General features: G+C 36.9%; 1 protein-coding gene across 1 annotated transcript in view; it reads right to left on the bottom strand.

Moving 5' to 3' along the window:
* The window catches only part of GPC6 (glypican 6), a 716,537-nt gene that overhangs the window by 181,905 nt on the left and 513,951 nt on the right, over positions 1-20,681 (bottom strand). The window contains 1 exon segment of the mRNA XM_041423396.1: positions 16,620-16,785. Within this exon segment, the coding sequence (XP_041279330.1) occupies positions 16,620-16,785 (166 nt within the window).

Raw genomic sequence — 20,681 nt, 5'->3', positions numbered from 1 at the left:
ACTGTGATAATCTCTTTCCAGGTTTATACTTGCAGGAAGTTGTAGCAGGCCCAGGGCCTGCAAGGCCTCCTTGGCGGTCAGAAGCCTGAGCTAGGAAATGCCAAGTCACGATGACTCAGGCCTTAGAAGCCCCTCTCTTCCGCCTTTTGGACCCTGCTTGTCTCTCTGTAAGCCTATAGGTCACTTTCCCCTGACCCTTACTACTGGACAATTTCCAAAACCCCTATAGGGTATAAAAACCCCTAATTCTGCCTGGTTCAGCAGAAGAGCTGTCACTGAGAACCTTCGAGGAAGACCCCAATAAAGAATCCTGCAGAACCTCATACAGCGCTTCTCCTCTCTCCCCCTGCGTCTGCTGCTGCGGTACCTAGCAAGATAAAGAGCTGAAATCACAAAGAGCTGATAATCACTGAGAGCTGAAACTGCTTAAGCTTGCTTGGCTGCCGGCAGCTGGGAGCTGCTTGGGAGTTCGGATGTTGTACTGAGCCTCCACTGAGTTATCCTGGCCACGGCAGCCCACCGGGCTTAGCCCGGCTGGAAACTGCCACAATAGGAAGTGTACATATTAGAAATCAATGGATTAAGATTGTTATTTAACATCTCTTCTTGCTGTGTGTTTCTTTCCTTAAAAAACTCAGTCTGTGTAGCAAGAAGATGCTATTCTGCTTGGAAATATCCATTCCAGCTTTATAGATAATAGATGTGGCTAGGCCATCAGTGAACTCAGGTTACAGAGCCCACTTGGGAGCTCAGGGAAATACAGATAGCAAGCTTAGGCTCAAATCTGTGCTGCCATTTTTTATTGTAGTTATTACATAAACTAGATTTCATTACCTAAACTAAATAAAACTCAAGTTGCACCTTAATTGCAGTAAAAACATGTGGTAAAGCATCCTATTAATATCTATGTTTACTGTTCTCTTAGCAATAAAGATTTTTTAAAATTTTCAACCCATGCAAACTTGTCTTTTTCAGCAAGCTTTTTTGGGAATAGACATGTGTTGATAAAACAAGGTGCCATTCTCACTAGGCAAACAATCTCCTACTTCGTGTTCATATAGTGGAAGGGATGTGCGGGTCATTATGACATTCCCAAATGACAGCAATTCACCCCACAATTTGCTGCAATAGTTAGAAAATATGTTGCTTTAATCTAATCTTGGTCTGATCATCCAGGTGACTCCATGAATGCTGTGAAAATTTTCTAGTTTACACATTAGAAAAACAGGATAAAACCTGTTGTTTTACTGACCAGTGGTCAATTAAAGAAAAAAAAAAAAAGTGATTCCCGTTAATACTGTGAACTGTGATGGCCTTTTCTTTCATTCATCTCCATTTCGTTAACTCACTAAAAGATGATACATAGTACTTGCAGTGTCAATTCATTCTTTCTTTCAAACAATAGTTTTGTAGAAAGATGTTTTGGTTGGGATGGTGCCCATTCATATTCTTGGCACTTCTCTAATACATATGAAGGCAGTTGCTCCATTTCCCCCAAATAAACAAACTACAGCTGATATTCTTCAAGCATCACCTTGCTGCCTCCACTGAAATACAGTTTTTAAACATAAGAATGGTTTAACATTTTAAAATTTTGTTACTTGAAATGTTGTGTAATGTACTTCTGGGAGTTCACTCAGCTCTCATACCCTTTCATTCACCAAATAAGAAATATAAATTAAATACATCCATGAATATGATGTGGAATAGCTCAACTGTGCACCTTTTCTCTTACCTTTCATGAGCATTACATAAATTCTTCTATTTATTCTTGAATGAGGTCACCTATAATTGTTTAAATTTGGTGAGCTTGTTTAAATGCTTCAGAGAAATATTCAGTCATCCAAAAGAAATCAAACAAAAAAAATTTTATATCTTATCTGTATCTGTTTAAAATAGAGGAATCTGACAGATAACCAAAGCTTTGAATAGCTATGGAATTCAGACTTGAAGGAGTTTCAATAGCTACCCACTTTCCATTGAAAATATTGATATTTCATAACTAACCTATTTGCCTTGAATCCTAACCATTCTGCAAGGTGTTTTGTGGCAATATAATAGTTATTTATTCTATTAATTTCAATAGAATTTTTGTATAAAGTAATGAAAAGCAGAGACTGCACATCCAGTAACTACTAATTCAGTACCATTTTTACTTTTTTTTTACACTTTATATTTTTACAAAGATTGAAAAGCAATTTGGTCTACAGGAAAATCTAATTAGTTTTTTCATATTCATATTAGGGATTTTTAATTCTTGGAATAATACTTTTGTGCCTGAAGGTCTTGCAGTCTACCCTGAGAAATACTCTGAACTGGAGGGAAATTTTTCAGAAAAATCTACCCTCTTACCCTCAAAACATCCTCTCCTGAAACACAGTAAGTCAGAGATGTGACTGTCTTTTGTCTCTTTTATAACAGCTCAGCACATATGTGTAGGATATATTGAGACTTGTTTTCCAAGAAAAAGATGTCAGCAAATAAACTGAACTGGAATACCAAAATAGCACATGAGACAAATGAAGACTCATTTTTGATGGAACTATTTATTTTGTATGGTATTCCCAGATCTCTCAAACTGTGGTGTAGATTTATGGAGAGGCATTCAAAAATTTGAACAAGAAAGACTTCTGATATCACAGAGGTTTTGTGACCAACTTAAAAGCTGAAAGATGTATTACTCTTCCTCATAAATGCTTATTATTTTCATGCATAACAAATGCAATGTTATTCAGTTTAAACATTTGTTTCAGAAGTCCACAGAGGTGAAAGTGACAATAAAATAGAATGCTTTTAGAAAAATAAGCCATGAATGGTGGCAAGTAGAAACACATTTCCTACAATGCTGATTAAGTTATACTACATGAATCCTGTGCACAACATGCTTTGCATATTTATTTAGAAGAGGTAAACAAAACAGGAAAAAACCTCACAAACACCACCAATGAAATTGAATAGCTGAATAGGAAAGGACTGCATTCTTGTCACTTACAGAGCACTATAAAGCCACAAGACTACACAATTTGGATCATTTGGGCCAAATAAGACAAGAAAACAAAATGAAAATTCAGTGTCAAATACTTTGGAAAAAAGTATTTGTAATCTCTTGCTTCACTCTGAGATGTTCATTCTCCAAAGAGTGCAAGTTACGTGGATTTGATGGTTTATCTCCCTGTAAAGAGTAGGTGTCCATTGGTTGGGCCCTGTAGCCTGTTCTGCTTGGACAAGATTGGAAGAAAAGCATCTCCACGTCAGCTCTGTCTGGACTTGTGCTTGGGTTTACCATCACCAGATTTCAAACAAATGTGAATCCAACTTGAAACATTATACAACTTGAAACATTTAACAGTATACATGCATTATATGCCCTTACCCTATGCACTGGACTTTATTCAGTAATTCTGCTTTAGATTTCATGGCCTATGTAACTAGATATTCTAAATAACAAATTTATTTTTGTAAGCGGAGAGAATTCTCCCACATCTTGAAACTGACTGACTTGATGAGGAGCTTGGAGGTGCTTTTACACAAAGAAAAATAACCTCATCTCTCAGTAACAAGTAGCTTGACAAAATGAAGTAATTTCAGAATTATTTCTTTATTGATACATTCAGTATAAGTGGAATTAGATCTTCATGTATTTTTCACTGGCATACTTCCATTAGCAGATTATTTGCATCAGTTAAAGTTCTGTCACATTGTCCTTCTGTATTTTGACCTGAGTAATTTATAATCCTTTTATTATGCTTTTATAGAAAAGTTTGATCAGAATGGAAATTTCAAAGGCTTCTTAAAATCACTTGCATGTTACCATAATTTTGCTCCTTTTTAATTTTTAAAATATTAATTTATATTTACACTCTTCAAAACACACATCAGTTGGACAACTAGGCTCTGTACATATTTTTCTAGCAGTTGCATTTGAAAAAAAACCCCACCAAACATACACTTGTATTAATGAAAGATTGAAAGATACTCTAAGAATATATTAGTAGTATATGGAGAACAAAAGCAAACTAAATGTTATGAGATGCCTCAAAACTGTATATAATTTGAAAGTGATTTATCTGGGTGCAGTCAACATAATAAAATAAGAATATCAGTCATTAATATCTAGAATAGACGATTTCCATATTACTGAAATGTCTTTTTAGCCATCAGTGTAACTTGGAGCAGCCATCTTTTATTACTTATATGGAAATATTTTCCTGACAGACAGTCTCCCAGGAAAAATGAGAAAGGAAACACAAATATCTAATTTTCTAATTTTTATGAAAAGCTAACCAAATAGTAAATGCAGTTCAAAGAGGAGAACCTGATTTAAAGTATGTTGTCAGCACTGCAGATGTTAGCAAAATTTCAGCTGACAAAATATTCATGGATTAATTTTTAGTTTGTCATAAGAAATACATAAACCACTTCTTTTGAGTGTACAAATGAAACACAAATCACAAACTGTAGCTGTGTGTGGCCAGAACTGTCACTCCTGTTCCTGGAGTAGAGAGAGTCTATATCCTGTTAATTTCCTTCTTTTCGCCAATATACAGAAATAAGGAAGCTGAAGTATAACTAAAGGCCAGTGGATGTGATTCTATTTATTAAAGGAGCTAAATCTACTGGAAGACCTTTTGTATAATTTCATTTGTGAAATCCAAGCTAGAATCTTGTGAGTGCTCTATGTTTTATTATCTCATGCTCAAGATAATTTCTTGCCTTTTGGCACTGTCCTTTCTCCATGGTTCATCATTTGTTTTAGTGATGGTTTTCATCTTATTCTACAGTTGAATTAAGTGCAAGATAGTGTTGTAACCTATACACTGAGAGGGAAGACTGTCCTTCATCTCATTTTCTGACATTACAGTGAGATGCATCATTTAGTTGAAAAATTGGACTCTCTTCTGAGGTCAGCAACAAATATTCAGCAAAACCAAAATTGTGGTTTTTATTTTTCAAGCTGCTGGTTTCTCCTTCACAGTTAAATATATTTTAAGAGTTAACAAGACAAGACAGGTAAAAAGGCTCTTTGCTGCTGTAAATTGAAGTCTGATATTATGAAGGTGAGTTCCTACTGACATGGAAAGTTCTGGTGGCTAAATGAAAAATACATGTTACGGGAGTTTAAACTCCCGTAGGTTAACTTGCAATATAAATGACATTAAAGGATGTTGAATGTTATATTACAGGGCAAGTGACACTGAGTAACACAGAAAAATAAGAAATATAAGAGTGGAGTTTTTCACATTACTTTCTGAACACATTGAAATTTCCCAAATGCATCAGAACAATTTTAGATTCCACTCTTGCAAAAATGCTCAATGAATTTTGGCCATACCAAAATACCACTGTCATAGCACTCTGCATCAAACTACCTCTCTTGACTTTGGAAATGGTAAGGTCTTCTGTTGATTAGGCAGAGATAATGGAGGGGGAAAAAAAATTCTATGTTTCTCCTAGTATTTCCTGCTTCTGATAAGACATTCTTTACAAGAAAAAATGGACGGTTAACGTATTACAAGAAGGAATTCCATAAGACCCTTATCAGAAAGAAATAATTCCTGAACCTTTTATTTTACTGAACTTTTAATCTCTCCAATGATTTCAAGTTTTTCCTCCACTAAATCTGGCACTGATATGGGCTACTACCTAGGGATCTTTATCATAGTCTCATAACTTAAATTATGAGACATTTATAGCTCAGCCAAACACTCTTCACCTTCTTCTATTAGCTTATCTTTAAAAAGTCTTTCCAAAACAAGTAAAGTGACTGAGTCTAATCAATGCCTTTGTATATATCTGTGACACTTCATTAGGAAAAAAGAGGACATTTTGTTGACATTAACGAACAAGAATATTTTACATTAATGTAAAATTTGTTTACATTAAGAACACTATTCTTGCATTAATATCACATATCATAAAATATATTCAAAATATGTATAATGTGTATTATACATACATAAAATGTAATATTGATACAAGATTATTGAGTAGGTTTTGCACATTGCTAATAATGTTTAGAGCTTTTGGCAGCTTAGGATAATATTTGCATTGCACAAAAAAGACCTGAAAAAGCAGTCTAAAAGTAAAGAAAATTAAATTATTTAGACTCAGAGTGTCTACAAATTTGAATTGTTTTAATGAGATGAGTTTTTTGTTAATTTTTCATCTACAAGAAAAATTGAAACTTTCTCTGAAATTCAAGAAGCAAAAAAGCAAAAGGAACTGATACTAAGAAGCCCCAAGACTTTTCATTTATGGAATCTGACAGAATGATTATAATCAAAAATCACTTTTTGCGTGCATGTGTTTATCTTTGTGTGTATTGTTCATTTGCAGCATTAGGGTTTATTTGTAAGGAGAAATTAAAGTTAATTGTCAGTACTACTTTATTTCTGTATTCCAAAAAGAAATTTGTGATTCTTAATGGATAATATGCTACCTAAGACATTATCATACACAGATTAGCCCTCATCAAGCAATGGCTCAAAACTATAATACAAAGCAAATCAATGTCAGTTTTGCTTTGATATCATTGTGGTAAGGGATCACTTTTTATTGATACTGTATAATAAACTCAGCAAAGTATTTTCAGATATAATCAGTTGTTTTTATAGTTACTTGAAGAACAAATTTGCTCTGAGTTACATTTATCTCTCCATTACATTTGCCTGAGTAATGGAGAATTGAATAATTTGACATTTGTTTCTAATATGAAGTTTAGAGAATCTGAAATAGTTAGTAAATCAATTTATCAGAAAAAACACATCATTCAAGATATTACATAGTTTCTAGTTTATTTTCAGCATATGAAAACTGTTTCTTATTTATGCAGTTTTCTAAAATGGATGCAGATTCCAAGATAAAATACTTTAAGTATATAAAATGGAGTCATGGTGCAAACAATACTTTCCTCAGATATATGGTTTTAAGCGCAGCTGAATACAAGCAGAAACAAAATGGAAAAACATGGACAGAGAGATAAATTTTGTTTCAACTAAAGTTGAAACAAAACCACCAGTACTCCTCTGGACGACATTCTAATTATTGCACAATTATTTTTTCCCTTAAAAATAGGGGTGCTAGCCAAAAATAGAATTCAGATTATCTCAAGTTTATCAATACTGACCAAGTCAAATGGTGATTTAACTGAAGATATATTTTTAGAAATAATATAATTTTTACCCTTGCTAGTATAATACAGCATTGCCTCAATAAAGCACAGCCAAAATAGCAAATTCAAGCCAATTAAAATGATATTTAGTCCCACCTGCTTTGGGTAAAACGAGACTCACATGTGCGTTTGGATTTGTAATCCTTAAAAAAAAGCAAAAAAGAAAAAAAAGTACAATTGCACAGAGATAGTACTTTCAGGTAACTGAACTATAAAAGCACGGCCAAGTTCTGTAGTCTGGGTGTGTGCTTCATTCACAGTTGTATGCCAGAGAGACCTGCTGCCCCAAATCCCCCAAACTAGAAGGGAAACTCGATCAGGTAAGAGGCACAATATTCTCCAGCTGGTCTCTTGCCTGTGAAACAGGGGGATCAGCACAGTGAAGTGCCTGAGGGATATCCCAACAGGTAAACAGGGATTCAGCCTTACACAAATGCAATTAATTGAGACATCAAATCCTCCACTGAAGAGAAAACTCTTTGAGGTGCTAATATGCATGGTAACCGAGGACAGAAATAGCAGCACTGTTTACTGCTCTCCTGGAAGCAAGGTGTCCTTTGGGAAGGCATAGCTATGGACGTGGAAAAGTATGAAACAACAGTCCCAGAAACACAGAGTATTTGAGCAATAAATAATGAACATATTTCCTGTTTCTAGACATATCTTATGCAACATCCCTTGGTTAATTCATAGCATTTCAAGGGCAGTGGCAAAACAGCTTCCCCAGCACTTCCCTTGAATCTAAACAGAGAGAAATTTGCTGTTCTCTGCAACTTCCAAACTGTGCCCATGCGTACTAGACAGATATTTCCTTTGATGTGAAATAATATGAAGGAGTTGGCGATGAGGAATGAAAATGGAACTAAAGAGTCATCATTTGAGTCCAATGGTTTCATTATAAAATCTTTTAAACTTTTTGACAGTACTGATCAGTCTGGCTATTTTCAAAAGAAGCTGTAGTATCTAAGTGCTGCAGTCAACATGGGGCCTGCTGAAAATGCTGAGTATGTGACTCAAATTTTTTAATCACTTCAAATTTTGAGAAGCTTTTTCCTGCATATGGAGAAATCATAGAGTTCAATAGAATTGTGTTTGCATGCCAAAGGCAGAATTCTAGAGTGGCTGAATTTGATCTTGTATTTGTAGCTGATGTATGACATAATGATGGGTGATGAGCACTAATATCTTTTGTACCTTAAAGAGGATGGCATAGTTAATCTCCATATGTGATTTCCACAAGACATGTCAAAGCTCACAGTCCCAAGAGATCTGCTGCTATCATTCAACTAAACATTTGCATTTTCAGAAATCCACAGTCCCTCTTTAGGAGCTGCAGTCTTCAGGAGTCCCTCTGAGTGAAACCACTAGCACCCTTCTAGGATGCACCCCCAATTAACAAGCTGTCAATGCTGTCACTGGCAAGATCAGGCCAGATGAGTCCCAGCTCTTTTGATCCAGTAATAGGAGCACAGTCCCCACAGTCCTCCAGGAGGGAATCTCCTTCTTCAGTGACACATCCTAAAGCAAACACACAGGGCAATGGATGCTGTGAGCTGCTTGTAAGAATCTGTATTGCCCCAGGGGGAGCATAGACATTTGGCAGGATAAGTAGAGTTTAAGCAGCAGGCAAGGACTGGTGCCTTTTTGCATTCTGCTGGCAGTCCCACAACTTCAGAAAGCTTCTCTCAGGCTGAATTCATTTCCATCTGAAGAATTACACACCCAGATGTATATCCTTTATACTTCTGAGGTAAGAAAAGCAGTGGGAAATAACAAATACTGTTCCCCTCTTCTACACATTATTTACCTTACTGAATGGTGATGTCCCCTTTATTTCAGGGGTGCTCCTGTGTACTCTAAACCATCACATCTTGGTATTGTATTTAAATTGTAGGCACTGATTATACTATTTTTGGAAAACAAGAGGAAAATATGGAATCATGAAGGTTACTGCTTACCAGAGAATTAAAAAATTATAATACTTTTAATTAGGCATTGTCAAACTGAATTCACTTTTCATTTTTACAATTACATATCTTTAACCTGAACTGACATAATTGTTAACAGGTGTTAAGCCTGTGTTTTTAATGGCACTGCAAATTCCTTCATGTTGCTACCTATGCATTATGGAAACTAATTGGCCTGAAGCACAAGAAAGGTTTTTTCATTAAAAATACTAGATTTACATCTGCAAATCTTGTTCTCAACCCATGATTAACCAGATTTGCAGTTGTATCACATATCAGAGTGCTCTACTAATTTTCCCTTGTTTTTGTCAAAATAAGTGAAAGTAGGAAAAATTATTCTGAATTAGGAATCTCATTTTTTTATATATCAACACAATGTGGCTTCACACCATTAGAGTCATCCATCAAATCCTGACACTTCATCTAAGGGAATAGGTATTGGTGTATAATAGCTACTATAGTATGTACAAAGAAGAGACTATTACTTCTGCAAACTCTGGAGGAGCTCAAGTTGTTTTAAGAAGTAAGTAGAAAAGACAAAAGACATTAGGTTAAGATAATTTTCCCTATTTTCATTCTAATGTTTGGCAAAGGTGGTTTCACTTGAACTTTGAATACTTTTAAGTACTTACTAAAATTTTAAATACTTTAAAATCATATAATAACTGAAAATAAGGTTTTATATTCTGGGTTTGAGTTTTAGGCTGTCTTGACCATGAATTCTATCAGTTTTTATATCAGCACAAGATGCAAATTACAAACATTTAACGCTTGTATTCAAGTGTCCATTCTACACTCATCAAACCAAAATTAATGAATTTCTATCAGAAATTCTGAATTTGGGATAATGGCACCTCAGGGCTGCAGGAATCTTTTGCAGTGCCTTTCCATGGAGGAAATAACATAACTTATTTTTTTCTCCCAGAGTCTTTGTGAAAGGCTAGCATATAAAAAACAGCAGAGTATACTTTCATATAATGATTAAGGAGGAGGGTGGTAGAGAAAAGATATTCAAGTTCCAGGTAACTAAAATTGATAAAAACTGATTTAGCTCTTACTTACCATGATTAAGCCAGAACAAGACTTTTGCTTATTGAGCATTACAACAGACTGCCAGCCTTTGCTCTGCACTGTGCAAAGATAAATAAAAGGGAAAGATGGAGCAGATTCTCCTGGAAACTATGTTGAATCACATGGAGAACAAAGAGGTAATTGGTAAGAGCCAGTATTGCTTTATGAAGGGGAAATCATGCCTGACAAATTGGCAACCTTCTATGACGAGGCTACAGCATAGCGCAGAGCGACTTACTTCATCTGCATGGACTCATGCAAAAGGTGGGACACTGTCCTGCATGACATCCTTGTCTCCAAATTGGACAGACATGGGTCTCATGGTTGGACCACTCGGTGGAAGAAGAACGGGCTGGATGGCCACACGCAGAGTTGTGGTCAATGCCTCATTGTCCATGTGGATCCCAGTGACGAGTGCTGTGTCTCAGGGGTCAGTACTGGGGCAGATACTGTCCAATTTCTTTGTAGGTGACAGGGACAGTGAGACTGACTGCACCCCCAGCAAGTTTGCTGATGACACCAAGCTTGTGTGTGACAATGCCAAGGACCAGTGTGGTGTGGTCAGCATGCTGGAGGGAAGGGCTGTGTCATCCAGGGGCTCAGAGGGGCCTTGACAAGCTTGGGAAGTGGGTCTGCATGAACTTAATGAAATTCAGCAAGGTCAAGCACCAGGTTCTGTACCTGGATGGTGGCAGTGCCAGACACACTTACAGATTGGCTGGAGAGGTGACTGACAGCAGCCCTGCAGAGAAGGACTTGGGTGTGCTGGTTCATGAAAACCTGAACGTGAGCCAGTGGAGCCCTGGGCTGCATTAAAAGCAGCGTGGCCGGCATGGTGAGGGTGGGGATTCTGCTCCTTCTCTCTGCTCTTCTGAGACCCTACCTGGAGTGCTGCCTCCAGCTCTGGTGTCCCCAACATGTATGTTGTATGGTTGGAGCAAATCCAGAGGACCACCTTCCCTTGTAGGGAAGGTGCTCCAGTCTTCCATAAGAAGACTGGAGCACCTTCCCTACAAGGACAGACTGAATAAGCTGAGGCTGTTCATTCTGGTGAAGAGAAGGTTGCTTTGAGACCTCATAAAATCACAAGAAAATAGTAAAGGATTATTATTAATATTACAGACTGATTTTTCTCTGAACCAAAGTGAATCGTGAAGACACAGTTATTCCTATAACAAGTCATTACAAAATCAAATCAGGGTAGCCTCTTGAAGCACTAAAAGAAAATGTTTATCCTTGCACGTGGAACAGAGAAAGCACAGAGACCCGAGGACTTTTGTAAGCAGTAAAGATAATTGATTGCATATTTTCATCACTAAAACTTTCCCTAGGAGTAAGTAGTTAAGGTTTCGTTGCGTAATTTTTCTGAAAATAATCTAGTTGCTCTAAGTGAGACTGCATGGTATACTCTTCCTCAGGAGAACTCCTAAGGTAAGTGTCTGAGTCATATTGATGGGAAGAAAAAAGGGATTCTTAAAGCACAACAAGAAGAAAGTTAATTAGTAATGCAGAGCCATTGTAATGACAGTAAGAGAAATAATTCTAACATTGGCAGGAGAATCTTTTGCTGAAGCCTCATATATATGATTTTCTCCTTTGGTGAAGCCTGGCAGGAAGGAGGCAGTAGGAGGTTCTGGCTCTCAGCTTTGCAGGTCTTGAATCCTGCAGTGTGAACACCCTGCATGCTGATCTGCCTTAGTGCACAGTAGGGCTTATCAAATATGGAATACACTCAGAGAAAAGCCACTTGCTTCCCACTCTAAGCAGAGGGGTAGCTGTGGACATAAACTCTTGGCTCCTTTTCACAGGCAGGGATGAAGTCTCTGCTACTGCACAACTTCTGAAGTGTTTTCCACAATCTCCTGCCTAATAAAACATGGGGGTATGGTTGAGGTGAGTCTGATTTATTACTGAATTATTTGTAGGGGAAAAAACCCTTTTAATTTCTGCTATTATAAATAGCGAAGCAGTGTAAAACCTTCAAGGATTGCATTTAATACACTGCTACATAGGCATTACACTGCATCACTAACTACAGCAACAAAGCATTTATCAATTACTTTGGATTTCCACCAAAAAAGCTCAGATACAGTAATTACTATGATTAAAACAACTACCTGGATTTTTGTTCTTCTGTTCTGCTGAATTACTTCTATAAGGATTATCATATTTGGCCCACAATCTTGCTAGATTTTCAGATTTAGTATCATCTATGTTTTTGTCTCAAGACAGAAGAAACTTAACTCTAAGGCTAATTGTGGAAAAAAATTCTCCAAGAAATAAATGGGTTATGGCCACTTTGCCATCCTGAACCTGTAATTAAGGCAGCTGTCAGAACGAGATGCACTTGCTTCCGTGGAAATAATCTTTTTACAACTGTTGATTCTGAACGTGAATGAGGATACCAAGAGAAAGTGTGGTGTCCACTGAGGTGGGCTCATTCCTCAGCTGACAGTCTTGCTTGAGAAAAAGAGCAGTTGAAGGGAAATAAATGACCAATTATAGGGAAAGCTAAGGTTAAGGAAAGTCAAAGAATCTCAAGATAGGAACAGTAACTTAAATACAGGTTAGTAAGAGAAAGAGGAGTAACAACAGTATTGCTAAAATTGGATGCCATTCCCTAAGATACAGGGGCTTTACATTTTTGTTAGTGGGAATAATTTTATCCATCTCGTCTGTTTCTGTGACAGAATGAACAGTGGGATGCCTGATTCTTATTGCTGTTAATTGGTATAGCTCCATGGAGAGATGAATAATTTTGACTATATCTGTTGGGCCATGAGAGAGAAAATCCCCTTTTCCCCACTCCAAAGAATCAGTCAACTCCTCCCTGAGGCAATCTCCTTCCTCAACAGTACAGTTCCTCTGCTCATGCTTTTTATCTTGCATTTGCTAACTTTGCTTGAGATGGGTGCAAAGGAGATTATGATGGGTAACTGACAGGCAAAACATCAGAAGCAAGCTTTGCAAAATACACATTTTTAAAGTCAGTGTGGCGGGTTTACTTTTAAATGCCTCTTAAATATTTTATATAGATACCTGGAAGGAGCATTTTTTCATTACAGTTTTATAATTATAATATGATATTAAAGACTGCCTTTCTTTCTCAGGCAAAATTCTGAGTTGCAGATGATCTGCTAGAATGAGATATGCAACACTTGGATTTTATCACACAGTAATATAGGCAACAAAATACAAAAAGCCTATAATGAAATGTTACAGAAAAAGGACACAGACTTTAAGGTGGCAAACCAGGAAATATATAATAAGCCATGTTTCATGCTGCTGCAGCTGTTTCACCTCCTACCAATTTTCACAGTCTATAAAATCTTGGAAAGCACCAGATGTTTAGGGGAAGTTGTCCCACTCTCCCTAGCTTTGAAAGTAGAGGCAAGATTTATTAGCACTATATATATGTGATTTCAGTCCTGACTTCTATATTTATAAACTAGGTGAAACATGCAGCACATCTTGTTGTCAAACAGCTCATTTACTTTCCTCTGTTCCTCATGTGCAGATCTTGCCTGTTGCTGGACCACTGCTGTAACTACAGAACAATATCAGGATGTGCAGTCCAAACCACAGGATTTACTTAGTTACTGACAAACATATCTGAGAGTTTTCTCCTAGTACCAACTTCTGTCAAAACAACCTTGCAATGCACAAACTATGAACTAAGGAAAACTATTTTGCAATGCACAGATTATGAGCTAAGCAAAACTATCTTGTGTATGAATATGCAATAACATTTGGGATTCCTGCCTAGGCAGAGACTGTTAATGCACAAAATTATCTTTTTTTTTTTTTCACTAGTGCATGGTTCCTAGTATTAGAACAGGGATAAAAACTGCTCATGCGTAATTTCCAATCTTTCATAGCTCAGCGATGCTGTAAAATGCTGCTGTTCGCTTTAATTCAGTGAGTAGAAGTTTTGTTGTGCTTACCACTAAGGGAATTGCATGTGTTATTAGAAAGCCTCTGACAGCTGTCAGAGACAGAGACAACTTGCCTCATTTCAGTCTTTCATAAAGGAAGGACCCTCATCTTCAGCAAAGCTGTCAGAGGCCTGAAAAATGGGATAAAAGAGAATACCTTTTCCAAACACATGAAAATCTTTGTATCTCCTCTATTTTCTTCCCCATACAGAGGGAAAGTTGTATAGTTAGAAGAAAGAGGAAATATGAATTCATGTATTTGTACTGTATACTGCCTTATCATCACTGACCTGCAGGGATAATTGCACAGTAGCCTGCCTGACATGGCATTTAATAAATTAGCACTATGTTTTAACATAACATATAAGCTTTCATGCAGTTTTTATTTTCTAAGAGCAAGAACAATCAAAACCAAAGAGACGTTGATGCAGACAAGGGCTTTGCAGCAAAGATTCTGAAAGTCTGAATCTGTAAGCATTTCCACGCTTTCCAACACATCTCACCATGCCCAGCACTCTCACTGAATTTAAACCAGAAAAGGAAATCTTAACAGCTCAAACCTTAACTTCCAGCTTTTGATTTAAACTGATGCTTGTCTTAATAAAAACTCTGTTGTTTATTTTAGTTCAAATGTTTTGAGTTTCTTTTCTTAAAAGCGTACTCTTTTTTTTATGCAGTTTTTATTTTCTAAGAGCAAGAACAATCAAAACCAAAGAGACGTTGATGCAGACAAGGGCTTTGCAGCAAAGATTCTGAAAGTCTGAATCTGTAAGCATTTCCACGCTTTCCAACACATCTCACCATGCCCAGCACTCTCACTGAATTTAAACCAGAAAAGGAAATCTTAACAGCTCAAACCTTAACTTCCAGCTTTTGATTTAAACTGATGCTTGTCTTAATAAAAACTCTGTTGTTTATTTTAGTTCAAATGTTTTGAGTTTCTTTTCTTAAAAAGTGCCTCTTTTTTTTTTTTTTTTTTTTTTTTTTTTTTTTTTTTTTTTTATCAGAATTAGTGACTTTTCAGCACTTGCTTATCATTCAGCAGCAGGGGAAGTAGCTTATGCAATGTCCTTAACAGGTTAGAATTTTTTTCCCATCAGCTCCTACTTAGCTTTCTGAGGATGTTTAGATTCTCCTTTTTACTCCAGCAATCCCATGAGTATCCCTACATACAGCACTGTTTCTGATGTCAACTCCTCCAACCAGCACAAGAGACCTGGGAAAGCAAATGAATCTGCATCATTTGTTTAATACTGTTGTTTGCATGCTATTTTTATAGCACGCTCAATGCTCGTTTTCACTTTTCATAATCTGATTCATTTTTCATCCTGTTTTCTTCTCCCTATCCATCTTGCACTGCTGAGTAAAGCAAAAATCCATGAATGAGTCAGAGTCAAATTTTCAAAGTCACATTGGTCAGTGGGCTTTGAAATTAAGCAGAATGAGATTGCTTATGTTTTATCTTTCCAAAAATAGAAAATAAATTTCCTTTCTTCAGCTGCAATAAAGAAAGTGTTATCCCATTTTTTCCAGCTGCATTTATTTTTCCAAAATCCAGTCTAGACAATGACACTCATTAGTGTCTAGGCTAACTAGCTGTTCCATTCCTTCCATATTATCATCAGCCTTGTCTAATTGTCATCCTATCCTATCACCAAAAGCAACTTAAAAGTAGTATTTCTTGTTATATGTTACTCTCCTGAGAGTTTTTTTTTTTTTTTTTGTGGGTTTTGGGCTTTTTTTAATGGTTGGTTTTTTGTTTTGTTTTCTTTTGCTACAGGATAGCTGAATGGCTCTTTAAAGGACAATTCTTTCTTTTTTATGCTTAGTTTATTTGAGTGAAGAATTATGTAAATAAATTGTGGGAGTAGTTTTTCTTAAATATATATGCTATGCCCCATTCTGTCACTGGGTTGCATGTTTGGTATTTTCTACTCCAGTATACTGGAAGGGAGAAGCATATTTGAAGCAAGAATAAGGAATTAATAATTTCTCATATATGTAACTTTTAAAGGTTTTTGACTGTGTACCACAAGAATTAAGAATAACAGCTGTTGTGATTTATGTTGGATGTTATACAATTATGTTGGCTGGATGTTATACAATGTTATTATCTTCTCAGCTTGCAAGAGCCTGGTTTTCAGTTGTAATACACACTATTTCTGCCATGTTAAGCTTGTTATCAAATCCTCAACCAAATCTTTCTCAACATTTCAAATAGCATGTAATAATTCAGCTCAGGAGCTGTAACTCCACACCGTTTCTTTGGAAACATGAAATGTGACACGTGACTGGCTTAGGGCATGGCGAGCAGTCATTTCTTACTGCAAGCCATGAAGTTCAATTAGAAAGCGAGCTGCATCTGCAGTTGCTTCATTCTGAATATTGACCAACAGCGTCCTCTAACCTCACAGAACCCTGCAGAGATTTGATATTACCAGAGTTTCCTTCCACTAATATTTAAACTCTTCTTACCTATGAACAGATTCCACTCAGTATCCAAATCAGCCTGATTTGCTAGGCAGCCCTTCATTACATTGAGGCAATAGTTGTTGCAAGGTTTCACAGTGGGAAGTCCTCTGCAGTAAGGGCAGTACAACATCTTCATTAACGCCCGGATGCACCCTGGGGTGGGACTGACCTGCAGAGTTTAAGGCAGGGAAAGAAAAAGAAAAAGGAGGAAATCAATCTCCTGTTCTGTGAATTTCGGGATGGCTGAGATTATGCCTCTCAAGCAGTAAGTGCAGAAGGGGCAATTTGTGAAAAGAGCTCAACCCTTAAGAACACCCTCCTAGAAAGCTAATCGATTCCTGCCAATTATCTTCATTTACTACAGCAGTGACTTTCAGGAATGCAAAAATCAACACTCCCCTACTGACAGCAGTGCTTGCCTCCCCAGCCCTCCCACACAAAATCTCCTGGAAAAGCAAAGGAAAAACATCCAGGGAATCAGCTGAGTAGTAACTGACTGATCCTAGCATGGAGGATCCTGAGGAGGCTTCTCATTCTTCCTATGTAAACTAGAACTGTCAGTCACACCAGCACTGGATTAAAATCCCCTCTTTATTAAAGCACAGTAAATCCAGGATAATCTTGATGGTTTCTATAAATTTATTCTGAACTACACGATGACAAAGGGTTATTATTCTGTTTTCAGACAAAAATACCCTTTTTTCTTCTCAGACAAATTCATAAAGAGATCAGACAGGGTTTGTTTGCGGTTTTTCTTTTTTTTTTTTTGGTATGCTTTTGACATCTCAAGGGACAAAAAGCATTGTAGACAATCTAATGCATTTCAATTTTCACATCAGCATGGCACATGTCAGCATGTGTGAACTTCTCTTCTGTATTTAATTTTCTAATCTCAGACTTTAAAAGTCATATGTACTAGTAAAATATATATTTTCAGGCCAGAGTTTCTAACTTGGATTAAAAATGCACACTAGTTACTACTCACATTAGCATCTTGCCATGGTGCAGTGGAGCACAAGTATCTCATGCTGGACTGACAATCTAGAGCAATGACAAAGAGCTGCATGTTCCTCAGGGATTTCAAAATTCCTGGATGTGGGATTGCAAAGCAATGGCTCTCCTTTCACTCAACCTGTTGCTTTATGAAAAAATGCAACTCTACTGAAATGAATTTGAAGGGATTAATCTATTTTTCCATAATAATGGTAACTTGTGCTGAAAGCATGAATCTAACTTTTCACTGCAGTGGTACAGGCTGAGCTGATTGTTGTCACTCATATTATCAGGATTGTACTAAAATTATGTTTCTTTTCTTTTTCTCTGGAATTTTTTCTCCCTTTTTGATGTTAAATCATTGACTTTTAGAGAACTATACAGAACATAGTCTTTACACAGAACATTTTTAAATTAAAATGGTTCTGAGATATAGCACATGCTTCTGAATATGCTCAGAAGGGATTTTTGCTCTAGTTTCCTAGGGACTAACTTCTGCACTTTACTAGCAGAACACTGATGGTATGTGTGAAGGTATATTTATCCATCCTTTTCCAATAGCTTTTGAACCATCAGCCAGTTTCAATCAAATTTAACTGAGCACTTCAGGTCTCAGAGCATTAAGATCCTACATGTTTTTTCTTTTAAATAGACAGCTGAGAGAAAAAGAGGAGAGAGGCTCTATTATTGCCTTTACTGGGTGAAACATGAGGTCAGTTCCTCATAGATATAAAAGACTCCACATTGAAAATGATGCCATGAATGACACATTGGTTAGAAAAAACACAAGGGGAAACTTCCTTATTGAACACCTTTTTGAACAGCAGAAAATCCAAATTCAAAAAAACGTGGACTTTATTATTTTCACTGCCCAGAACTACTTTTCAGAGTCACTTATTCAACTGCTGTATACCTCCAAACCTAGAACAGGTCAATTTTTTCCAAAAAGACTAGCACCACAGAAGGAAGAAAGCAGAATACTCATATTTACGGTCAACAACAGAATCTTCAAATTTATATTGAAATTGCTGCTTAAAGCCAGAGATATTTCCATTTGTGAGTACTGAGAGTTTTATCAGTTAGGTTCCTTTCATGCCTAAAGTCATGCTTCTTCCCTGTTCCAGTAGTCTTGTCAATGCCAAGTTATCAGCACCTATTTGACCCCTAAATTCAGCTGGAATCTACATGTCTTCCCATCCACACCTTCCAAAATCCACTTTGGTTCTTGTGCTGACATATACCTATGAGATCTTCATCTTACACAAAAACTTCCTGTCAATCTAATTCTTGAAAAACGTATGTAAAAGAGAGAAGACAGTCCCTGTATTTATATTATATATTACCTTTCTTATATTGTCTTTATATAGAGCAGATGCCATCAATATTTATGTGAGCCTTATTTTATAACAAGAGGAATCTGAGAGGAAACTAGCCATCGTGTTTTACTCTGCCAGAGATCCAGATCATGTCCCAGATTTGCTAGGACAGGACCCTAAAGGCCAGTTAGAGTATCCATTTACACAGGCCCTGTGAATCTGAAATTCTTGTCACATTACACAAGTCCTTTAACAGAGTACTTCTGGTCACACCCCACTGTGAAGAAGTCAGGATAACTTCCAACCACTCAAAAAGAATGAGCAGGACCCAGGTGTCTCATATCTTGCCTAAGTGTCTTCATATCTCATACAAAATGGTGGCATCATTAACAGCATTTTACAAGAAAGCAGGTCCTCTGCTTATGTTAGGAGTGAAGTAATACCTTTTTTAAGAGAAGAAGCCAAGAGGTGGGTCCAAGCAAAGAACTGATGGAGGAGGTTTCTACAGAAGCCTCTGTCATATTATTTATATCTGCATCTGACTTATCTATGTCATCCTCTGACAAAGACTAGCACAAGCAGATCCTTGCTGATCAAGTTGTATGTTGCAGAACTTTGGTTTCAGAATATGCTACACTGCTGACATAAAATACAAGCATAGGTGAATTGCTGTGCCTGCTGGCTTGCATTCCCTTCCTTACTGCTCACACCTTCTGCTCCAAGCTGGCCAAATCCCATACTACCACATCGTATTGGCACTACACCTCCCCTGGGTTCCACTTAGGGCCTGAGTGATTAAAATACACAATTATTATTTTGAGTGGTTATTGTTCAGCTCAATTATTGTTCTGACTAATAGGAGTCAGTAGTGCAGGCAATGGGAGTAAAAGGAAGCTAAATATAATGTTGTGTGTTTTGAAGTGAGACCAGAGGTTTCGTAGGGCTTAGACTATACTCTGTTCAGCATTGAAAGAAGGGAGGGGGCCACAACAAAACAGAAACCTGCTTCATACACGTTTCTGGAGACAGTGTCTATCCTGCTAAAGGTATATTGCATGGAGAGACAGGTGGAGAGGTCCAAATCACATCTGTGAAGAGGGCCAACAATTAAGCTGTGACTCAAGCAAGGGATGAGTCCCCTTCTCAATCCTGCTCCTTATTCACTTGCCACTTAGCAGTACTGATGTGCCTTTAGGTATACAAACTGTGGCTCAGGGAAATATTACCAATAGCACAGATACTTTAGAAGTCTGGAGGCTAAAAGTTAAATGCTGTATTACAGCAGTTAAGTGCTTTTCTGAACCTAGTCTTCAGTGAGCAGCCAGATTTCAGTTCTCAGCTTCAGCTGTTTTTTCTGTGCCTTTGTTTTCAAAGAATACAGTTAGATCTTTTTCTTCCCTCAACAACAACTGACTTATCTCTCATGCAAAAAATAGTCAAATTCTAGTCTAAGATTCTGAAATCTTGGTAAGAACCAAAATATAAAAGGAATCCAACTTAGAGTGTGAGTAAGAAAGCCATGGCTTTTAGAATGCCATGAACTCCTTAAATCTAGAGATTATTGCAAAAAGTTGATTTTCTTGCTGCTGGAAAATGCTATGAAATGCATTTTGAAAGACCATTTCTCATTTCCATCTTAAAAGAAAATAATATTCAGTGTCTCTCACACTTAAGTGCTTTACTGCAGACCTGCCAAAAAGCAGATATTAATTTCATTCAGAGGTATTCAAAACCTCAAAACCTGCATTTCCTGGGG

Source organism: Onychostruthus taczanowskii, unplaced genomic scaffold, assembly GCF_017590055.1.
Source record: "Onychostruthus taczanowskii isolate IOZ18803 unplaced genomic scaffold, ASM1759005v1 scaffold77, whole genome shotgun sequence".
Lineage (NCBI taxonomy): Eukaryota > Metazoa > Chordata > Aves > Passeriformes > Passeridae > Onychostruthus > Onychostruthus taczanowskii.
This window is presented reverse-complemented; position numbering and strand designations above follow the sequence as displayed.